Raw genomic sequence first — 10,521 nt, 5'->3', positions numbered from 1 at the left:
TCAAGGATCAAACAAACAAACATTTACCATGTGGAGTCGACTACCCTTGGGAATCATCGGCCAATATGGGCAGAACCAACAACCTCAACTCCATCATTGATAGATCCTAATGTGATAGTTGATGTTATCAAGAATCATTTCAAGATTCAGCTGAAGCTCATTGGTAAACCAATTTATAAAAAACTTTATCTAAAATGGATAGATAAGGTTGCTCCTTTGTTGAGAGGTGACGAAGTCCCTAACTTTTCTCATTCTCAGGTGAAGATGAAAAATCCACTACAAAACACGTTATTTGTTATAGGACTCAATGTGGGGAAGTCATTCAGAATGAACATTGTTACAATTGTTTTCACTTTCTCTTACTAGAACAACCTTCATGTGGTATTCTAGCTTATTGCCTAAATATAATCAGAGTTGGGCTGATATGGAAAAATGTTTCCATTATAGATTCTACTCTACTCAACCTAACGTGTATGTGGTTGACTTAATGAATACCAAGTAGTAGATGAATGAGCCAGCTACTAAATACCTTGAGAGATTTAGACATATGAGGAGCAAATGTGATGTGCAATTTCTAGAAGATGAATATGCCAATATAGTCATTGGGAAATGCACCATCAGCTGAAGGAGAAGCTGATAATGCAAGATTGTGCAAACCTTTCTCAACTGACGACCAAAGCTATAAGGGTGGAACAATGTGTCCTTGAATCAAATCAAAGAAAAATCCAAACAGGTGTGGGAGACATACAGGTTGTGTCCTCACTAGATAGCGAGTCAGGAGATTCATCAAATGAAGAGATGACAACTAAATAAATGACAGCCAAACTCTTGAAAGGACAACTCGGATTAGCTAACAAGGAACATAAAAGAATGTTGACACTAATCCATTCCTTACATTTGATTTGAATATGGTGACAACTTCCACGCCTAAGCAAATACATAAAATAACTCCCAAACTTTGGGGATAATCAAAGTACTAGTGGAAGCTCAAAGGGAGTCAATAAGAGGCAATAACAAACAATAATCCATCTGCTGAAAGAGTGGAAGTGTCACAAAGAAAATTAGTTTTCCAGTGACTGCTACTCCTTAAAGCAATTGATGAAGGACATAAACAGTTGTTGGTGCATATTCAGTCATTGTTGTTGCATAAAAATAACAAATGTGTGGTTGAGGTGAACATGTACAATATAGTAGTCATATTGTAGATTTCCTTAATGAACAATAATGACTTAAGGAAAATAGCTAAGGTCAAGCTTTTGGAGCCGAAATTATCTTTAACAGTTGCTGCAAATTCGGTGCTAGAAGCAAGAGACACATCTCAGTTGATGTAGAAACGATTAATGCAGGTTGATTCCTTGGTAGTGGAAGTGGAAGACCTTGAATTGGATGACTTCCTGTCAAATTAGCCATCTTTCTCTATTAGGTCGTTAACATGTTACCAACATAATTCACTTCTTGTGGTCAACGACTAATGACTTTTAGAAGGAATGTGCTAGCTGAAGGAGGAGGATGACTAACTTAGGGAATCCACATCAATCACAACAACCTATTTATACCTAGAAGGACTAACTTTAGTGGTTCTAATAAAAACATATATTGGTACAATTGGAAAAGAAAGAACAATATGTTGAAGTTGATTGGTTTGGACATGAAAGGCTTCTTGCTTGAAGTTGCTTGCCATTTTGTACTTTTGACCTTGATAGGTTAGCTACAGAATCATCAGACGTGTCATTTGTCAGCTGACCTACATTAAATTGTAAAAACTACTTGTTTGTTAGCTGTAGAAGAAGTATTTGTAGGCTAATAACTTGATTAGGATTATTAAGGAAACTGACAAGTCGATTTGCGGAGGCCAAAAGTTAACACAATATGGCAACAAAGATAAGTGCAATTGATAACTCGATTTTAGGATTTTGAATACTTATACTTATTGTTGGTAATCGTTGCAAAAATTTCAGGAAGATGCAAAGTTAGAATTTTAGCACAATGTTGGTTTTTTCTGCCATCATTCATGATAAGTAATTAGTGAAACAATTGTCGTTGCAATTGAATGAGGCAAAAAAAGAGGGACAGTTATGTTGACGATCAAAATGTTTGCTACTGAGGCTAGTTGTTTATCATCGGCTAATGACTAATTTAGCCAACGAATATAGTCGATGGTTGATGACTAATGTGGATCAATATGAATGGATTCTAATTTGGTCCAATGCTAAAGATGGTTTGATCACTAAAATATTTGTTTATGATGGCTAACAATTAAAACATTTCAGGTGCCTAATGATTATTTTTGTCGGCTAACGGCTAATGCAACAAAGTTGAATTAGACCAATTTCAGGAAAGACAAAGTTGGAAGGAATATTTGAACGTGGAATGTAGTTGCAAGCAGTTTTTCCAAGGCCTAGCATGCATGGAGCCATGATTTCCTAAAAAAAAAAATAGGAGATGTGGGTAGCGGGAAGTTAACAACTATTTTTCTACATGAAGAATGAAGCAAACAAAGGTCAAAATGTGGGAAAATCTTTAGGTCAGTTTTTAGGATGATTCCACAGTTGGAAACATATTCTCATAATTGCCAAACATAGGCAGTTATTAGAAAATGCCGATGTCATTAGAATATGATACTTGCAACTGTATAAAAAATATTGTAAATAGGAGAAACTCAAATGTAAACGAGGTCCCCAACTAAATCAATCAAATATATCTTTTCTAGTCATTTACCTTTTATTTATTTTTTATTTATCCTTATTTACAACTTCCCTTTATCTCTTTTAGTCATTTACAATTTTTCTTTACAACTTTCAGTCGTTTATAACTTTCTTTTATTGTCATTTCACGTAGAAGTCCTAACATAGAAATTTTAGTTACTAGAAAACTCTTTAGAGTAGATAGGAAATTAATTAAGAAATATAATATTTTCCTTAAGCCAATAACCTAAAAGAAGAATCACTCATTACTAATTAGCCGACACAATGACAAATGAGCCGACAAATTTTAACATACACACACGCGCATACACACACACATATATTTGGATGAGTTGGACGGAGTGAAGTGTAACTTTTTTACCCTTTTAATTATATGGTGAGTTTTTAATAATTATTTTTTAAAAAAAGTTCATGTTTTTTTAAATATAAATTTAAAAATAATTATTATGAAAATGTAGGATAAAATATGTTTTTAGTTACTTAACTATTTAAGTTTTTTTATTTTTAGTCTCTAGATTGGTCTTAGTTTTAAACTACTTTTCATTTGATTTTTTATTCATGTCATCAAGTTTTTCCGTCCAATAATGACGTAATAATTGATTTGTCATGATTTTTTATTTTATTTTGACAATTGGTGCCCGTTAAGTTGTCAAAAATATTTGGTGACTAAAAGTTAAAAGGTCTTATCAGTGGTGTCCTTAACACATTGATTAAAAAATTAAAATAAAATATTTATTATATATATCATAAGACAACATAAGAAGAAAAAAACATAATTTTTTTACTTATCAATAAAAATATTTTTACATTTAAGTTTCGTTACGAACGCTGATAACATTTGTCAAAAGTTAAAATATGAAAAGTTGAGGTACTAAAAAGTAGTTAACCCTTTTGTCTCATCAGAAACGATTCTTTTACACATCGAGGACAGGTACTTTAGCATTTGGTTTCCCTTGTTGAGTGTGAGAGCGGAATCTAAGAAGAAGCGATGGCTCGGCGATCTTACAAGACGGAGTTGGGGTGCATAGCGTGCGAGGAGCTGGGCGAGCTCGGAGCGGGGAAGCCCCACTGGCTGGTGGAGACCCCTCAGCTCCTCTGCGCCATCGACACTCACTCCCTCATCCTCGCCAACCGCTCTACCATCCTCCTCCTCTCCTGGTCCTCCGACTCCTCCGCCGCACCGCCGCCCCTGAAGATTCGACCCGACCTCTCGCCCATCGACGCCGAGTCCATCTCCGCCCTCGAGTGGCTCGCCTTCCGTGATCACCGCGTCATCGTCGCCGGCACCTCCTCCGGCAACGTCCTCTTCTATTCCCTCCGCGGAGAACTGATTCACCGCCAGGTAATCTTATCGCTGCCCCTCCCTCCCTGCCTTCATGCCTTTCTTGTTGGTTAAGACTTTTAGGGAGAATTATGCCTTTCCTTACCCCGTTTTAGATCTGGCATCTTGTTGGATTAAGACTTTTTGGGAAAATTACGATTTGAGATTGTTCGGTTGGATCGATGCGTTTGTTTGGGTGATGGATTATAGGTTTAAAGGTTGAGATTTTGTAGCTTGTTATATGTGTACTTGTAATTTGTACAATCTGATTGATTGAATTTCTAACCAATGGTTATAACTATTCTTTGTCTTTCGAAGTGTCCCCTCGATTTAGAGGGATAAAATCATGGATTTGGCTCATCTGATGTGAAGATATGCTCTTAAATGGATATCAGTTGCAGATTGCGAATAATGGCGAAAACTAATGATCCACTGTATCGTATAAGCGGATAGTGTTAGAGGCAAACAATAGAAGTCGTATAGCAGTTGAAATCAGAGTTTTAAATAGAGCGCTGTAGCAGTGCGGAGCGGCCCCTGCCCCCTACTAGGGCTGCTGTAGCAGAGCAGTTTAGTGTCGTGGCCATAGTGGACCAAATGGCGAGCTGAATAGTGGGTGTAGTGGGTGCTGTGTTGATTCTGAAAAATTTATCTGAACAGAGATATTAGAGCTTGAACAGCTATTTTTAGGATTTTAATTTCCAAAAATGAAATATATAGATGTAATAATAGTGAAAATGATAAATACCACTTGGATTTGGAGGAAGATGACGGTTGATGATTGATAATTCCCATCTAGAAAGCTTGTATCTGACATTTGTTGGTATTTACTGGTATGTGTTTTTTTAAGACATCTATGACTTTTTATTGCTAATTATGAATTATGAATGCCATTAATTTTGAACAATTTTTATCATTTTTTAGAATTTATATGTATATAGTATACATTGTATAGACTATAAAAAATTTAAAAATAGAAGCTATCCTGCTATATGCTATCTCACTATAGTGTTTTTGGAGCCAGCCGCTATGTGTTGCTCTCTGGGATTTAAAACAATTTTTGAAATGTATGATATATATAAATTATATATGTATAAAAAATTAACTTAATTCAAATAAAAGTAAAACACATAAAAATTAGCATAATATTGACTCAAAAGTTCAATTGGCCAAATATGACAAGAGGGTGCATGACACATGCTGCAACCACAACGCTCATAACAACTGCAATAGCAGACAGAGTTGCAATTGCAGATCCAAGGAATTCTGCAACGCAATAGCGCTATAGCAGTTACGTAACAAATCTGGAAGATAATGTGTAATAATAATAATCATTGATTAGAAAATTAATAGTTGAGAAGTGTGATGAAATGAAATACATGTATGAAAAACTCTGAAGTTAGTTACAATCTCAATGGTTGATTTTCCAAAATTTAATATGCCAGTTAATTCAGCTAGTAAACTCCTTTGTAGATGATCACAAGGACATTGAATCAATCTTCCTTCACCCCATTCCCCTCCTTTAAGAAGTAAAAAATATTTTAATAGTGCTATTTTGTTTGAAATGAATGTTTTCTTTTTTTTTTTTGTATTGTGAAAAATATTATGAATGACTTGTTGACCAATTAGGATAGGAATAGAGGTAAGTGAATTAAGAGAGAAAGTTTTAAGATAGAGAAATGTTGTCCAGATAGAAAGATTTGATACTTTTGTGTTTCAAAAAATCTGTTTTGTACCTTTTAGCATTTTCCAAAATATTTATTGCTCGAAATCAGGGTTTCACAGATCACATTCTACAGGCAAAAGAAAAAATGAAGTTTAAAATATAATTAAATTTTTGGGTGCAGGTTTAAGATTGGAAAATAGGTAAGGACGTAAGGTGTAAAAATCAGATAATTGAAAGTCTACATACATATTTGGCCCTTTTTTTGCATTATGTTAATTATATGTTTTATATCATTTGCTTCTCTGTAGATGATTTATCCAAGTCGAGTTTTAAAGTTAAGAGTTCGTGGAACAAAGAAAGATTTGATTCAAGATACCTCCTCAGAAGAGTTTTGTCTCATTATGTCAGGTGTAATTGCCCATTTTGATGGCTCTGATATTCAGGTAAACAATGCTTTCTGTATCATGGCTATTAGAACTTCACTGAAATATAGTCCAGCAGTGGAAATGTAAAACTTTATTATGTTTTTCTGTTTGGGTCTTCAAATACTTTATTTTATTAACAGTGAAATAGGGTGTCACTGTTACAGACTGAATTTTGGATTGTGGTAGCTGCTTATGAATCTAATTGTAAGCTTTGTTGTTGAAATGCAGAATATGCTGCAGAAATGGTTTGAAGAATCACACTCTCGATTTTGGGATCAAAACCCAAAGAGCCACGATTCAGAGGATTTTGGAAATACTGATGTAAAAATACCTTACCAGTTGTGGAATATTGGCAAGTATGGTACTTGTGCTGAAGCAGCAATTACTGGCATAATGCCACCTCCACTTATGGAACAACAACAGGTAAATTATTCTCTTAAATGATTGTCTGGCATGGTATTGACATTCATTTGAATTTATTTTCATGAAATTCAAACAACAGAAATACAGAAAAGTGATTGGAGCAAATTATCATCAAATCTTTTAGTATCTCTTAGTCTTAATATCATATAAGATTTGTAAGCCATTTTTTTGAGTTTCTTTCTTCTAGTTGTATACCTGTTCAGCTCAGGTGTTAGTAGGCTTTTAAAAATTTATTTTTCTTTTGGAAAAAACTCGCTCATTAGTATCACTTTTTAAAAGTATGACCTTTTCAAAAGTGATGCTAAGTTTGATGATGTCTTTGAATTCTTGTGTGGCTTGTGTTTCTCTGTTTCACTTTGTCTTTCCATGAGTTATTGTGATAATGATTGTGGTTTTGTTTGAACTGTAAATAATGGGAGCTTTCTGAAATTATTTCTGGTATTTGAATTCAGCTGCTTTTATTGTTGGGCAGTCAAGTCAACGTTATTATTGTGCAGTGGCTGTTGGAGAGGATGCTGTAATTTCGGCATACAGGTACTTGGTGGATTATTTGGTATAATTTTATGCCACTTCTTTTATCAATATGTGCTCTGATTTGCTCTATGAAATATTTTTTGTAGTCGTAGTGATATAGTATTATATTGACTGAGTTATTCGTCGATCCTTTGTAAGACTTTCTGAGAACAAAGGCAGGTCTTTAGTGGGAGCTATCTTGTCTAAAGTTGTACCTGCAACGTTTTCCACAATAAGTTCTTTTTCTAAGTTGATATGGCGAAGTGAACAGTCGTCTCCAAAGAAATCAGATCAGAAGCCTCAGCCATTTGCTCGAGGTAAGTATTAACGCCCATTATAGTGCTTCCCTTTTGTAATTATAAGTACACAGGCTCCTGCAGATATTTTTGTGTATAATAGGGATGATGATCAAACCTAGTAAAAGGAAAAGAAAATTATATATTGTCTTGCTAAATAGGACTGTTTTAAACAATAGAAAAGTGGTGCTATGATATTTTAAGTATGGGCTTAATTATGTTTTTAGTCCCTCAAATTCGAAAGTTGTTCATTTTAAGTCCCTCAGCTCAAATAAAACTTTGCATTTTTTAGTATCTCAAATTCTGGTGGAGGGACTAAAAAGAACATTTTTTTTTTTAATTTGAAGGACTAAAAAATGAAAATTTTTATTTGAAGGTCTAAAAACTACAAATTTCTACAAATAGAAACTTAAATGCATGTTAAAGGAAAGTTCTGCAGAATAACCATTCTACATCACCTCTATTTTCCTTTATAAGCGTCTTATCTCCATTTCAGTGGAGTTGATGTACTGTGATACTAAGAAGCTTGTTATAAAAGCCGAAAAAAAATAATGAATACTTAGAAATTTAGGAGCTTGTTAAAGGAAAGTTCTGCAGAATAATCATTTGACAACACACCTGTCTTTTCCTTTTTTGGTATGTTATCATCACTGGTGGAATTGATGTACTGTGATACTGAGAAGCTCATTATAAGTGTTAAAAAATTAATGAATACATAGCCAAATCCCACTGCACATTCTGTTAGAACAGATATAGCTGAACCAACTGGACTCTATCAATGATAAAATGCAGAGCTAATGTCCTTCATTATTGGTGCACCATTTCTAAGTTAAAATCCTATTGTCTGACTTTTTGCCTTCATGGTTCAATGCAGCTTCACCTCTGACATGTTTAAAGGATCACCCTAGGAAAGGTGAGAAGCTTACCTTATCACCGAGTGGTACGTTGGCTGCTATAACAGATTCACTTGGTCGCATATTGCTGCTTGATACTCAAGCACTTGTGGTGGTGCGCTTATGGAAGGTTTGCTTTTGAACTTTTTGACTCCAACCACCTCACTCTTCCCAAAAGATATATCAAAATGAAAATTAGTATTTTTGCAGGGATATAGGGATGCCAGCTGTCTGTTCATGGAGATGTTGGTGAACAAAGATATTGCATCATCAAGTTCTTCTTATTCTGAACCATTGAAGAGTGATTACTGCTTGTGTTTGGCTATTCATGCACCTAGAAAAGGCATTATTGAGGTTAGTTTTTACCTTACATTAATGAGTGAACTATATGTTTTCACCTCTTTTATAGAACTATTGGAAAGCATTTGCTGCAATTGTACAATTAAAAATCTATAATTGCTATAAAAAAAACAGTATATTCTCATGTTTACTGTGAGTGTATCTTAGAATCTTAGAATATGAGTTTAGGCCTAATTCAATCCAAAAGTTAGCTCAAGGGGTGAGGGTTATTCCTCACTTATATACCCCAAAAACTAGCTCAAGGGGTTAAGTTAGGCCTAAGCTAACATTCCAAGAATTTAAGATGATATCAGAGCATATCCAATGTTATTCAAAAGGGTCACCCACCATTGTTATCCATGCACCAAGTCCAAGAAGTGCTGGGCGTGAGGGGGTGTATTGGGAAAAACCCAAGTCCCACATGGGCTAAAATAAAGTCACTTAAGAGTATATAACTGAGGGACAACCCTCACCCCTTGAGCTAGCTTTTGGGGTTTTGTTGGTAGATTCTTGATTTATTTCCTTGATTGATAATATCCTGCAGATCTGGCAAATGAGAACTGGACCACGTCTTAGAACGATTTCATGTGCAAAAGGTAGTAAAATGTTACAACCCAGCTACAGGTTTGGAGCATCAATGTCCTCTCCTTATGTCCCTCTCGAAGTTTTCTTGTTAAATGGGGACTCAGGTCAGATATCAGTCTTAAATAGAACCTTGGATTCTTGATAGGTTTTGTTAATTTTTTCTCTCTCTCTTTGCTAAATCAAAAACAATATTTGTAAAAAGAAAAAGATAGCATATGTTATTAAGCCCGTGTAATGTAAGAGATCATAGAATGGTTGATCCACTATGTGTCTATAGTAGGCAACTTTACCATGCATTTCAATTCAGTAATGATGATTATTTTGTCTTCCGTTAGTGCCGTTGAGTTTAGTGAAAATGATATATTAATAGGTTTAAGATCCACGAGCCTGCATTTCTTAATGAAAACTTCTTTTGGTGAAAATGTAGAAAGGCGATTGATCAATAAAGGACGAGCGAAGCTTTTTTATTTTTAGAATGGGTAATTAACTGATTATTAATTGATATTTTTTTTTCTTTTCTTCAAGCATCGAATGTATATATTCAATAAGCATTTTAATAAGGAAAAAGCAACTTATTAAGATGCTGCTTGTTAACAGTTTTGTTTCATGACCATTTAAATAGTATAAAAGACCACAGGCCTTTTTTCAAAAGCGTTGACAAAGTAAGTTTTCTAAAACCTGACCAAATATATTTTCAATTGTTTTTTCATTGAAAAGGAAAATAATAAAAATAGCCAAATCAAATGGCACCTTAGTTTTCCTTTATCAAATTGCTGTTTTTACATGTTCTTTGGTATTTTGCCTGATAAAATTGTTACTCTCAACAGTTCTTACATTATACTTTGTAAGACGCAGATGATTTTAATAGAAAAAAGTTATAGTACATAATTGAACAAAGAGGAATGCTAGCTAATTGGAGAGTCAGAGAGAGCCACAAGCAAAATTCGGTAATGATGCTGGAAAGCTTTTGATGATTCAGATCGTCTTTATAGAAAGAATGTGGATGGCAGTATGGGGTAAGATATTTTAAGGATTAATTTTATTTAATTATATACATATAGTTTTTTTTTTCTCAAACTTAATTGAATTTGATTTAATTTGTGTTTTAATTGTTTGGATGAAAACTTTTTTTTTGAAGGTGTTTGAATGAAAATTGTATCTTTATTAGTTAGGTCATTAAAACTGCTCTAAGAAAACAAAATGAAGTTAATTACTAACAAAATTTAATTTAGAATATCTTTACTTTATATCAAAGACCTGATAAATGAAAACAGTGATTGGTCACGATAAAGTAAGCTACGAGATCAGACAAACTTTTCTTGTGACATTTCCAATATAATGGTTAATACAATGATACT

At 34.1% G+C, this 10,521-nt stretch overlaps 1 protein-coding gene across 1 annotated transcript; it reads left to right on the top strand.

Annotated features, from left to right (window-relative positions):
- Window positions 1–3,601: 3,601 nt before the first annotated feature.
- Window positions 3,602–9,497, top strand: LOC114379773 (rab3 GTPase-activating protein non-catalytic subunit-like). The gene is made up of 8 exons (XM_028338478.1): window positions 3,602–4,047; window positions 5,998–6,132; window positions 6,343–6,537; window positions 7,010–7,071; window positions 7,210–7,367; window positions 8,221–8,369; window positions 8,450–8,593; window positions 9,123–9,497. Exons 1-8 carry the CDS (start codon window positions 3,694–3,696, stop codon window positions 9,303–9,305), a joined length of 1,380 nt encoding a protein of 459 aa, XP_028194279.1. The 5' UTR covers window positions 3,602–3,693; the 3' UTR covers window positions 9,306–9,497.
- Window positions 9,498–10,521: the final 1,024 nt, after the last annotated feature.

Source organism: Glycine soja, chromosome 12 (assembly GCF_004193775.1).
Source record: "Glycine soja cultivar W05 chromosome 12, ASM419377v2, whole genome shotgun sequence".
In the NCBI taxonomy this organism is placed as follows: domain Eukaryota; kingdom Viridiplantae; phylum Streptophyta; class Magnoliopsida; order Fabales; family Fabaceae; genus Glycine; species Glycine soja.
Note: the sequence above shows the minus strand (reverse complement) of the source record. Positions and strands in the feature narration are given on the sequence as shown.

What these genes read in the sequence shown, in the direction of transcription:
- LOC114379773 (XM_028338478.1), top strand. Translation starts at nt 3,694, where the DNA reads ATGGCTCGGCGATCTTACAAGACGGAGTTGGGGTGCATAGCGTGCGAG. An exon ending in GAGAACTGATTCACCGCCAG is followed by an intron (nt 4,048 to 5,997) that starts GTAATCTTATCG and finishes GCTTCTCTGTAG; the next exon opens with ATGATTTATCCAAGTCGAGT. An exon ending in TGGTGGTGCGCTTATGGAAG is followed by an intron (nt 8,370 to 8,449) that starts GTTTGCTTTTGA and finishes GTATTTTTGCAG; the next exon opens with GGATATAGGGATGCCAGCTG.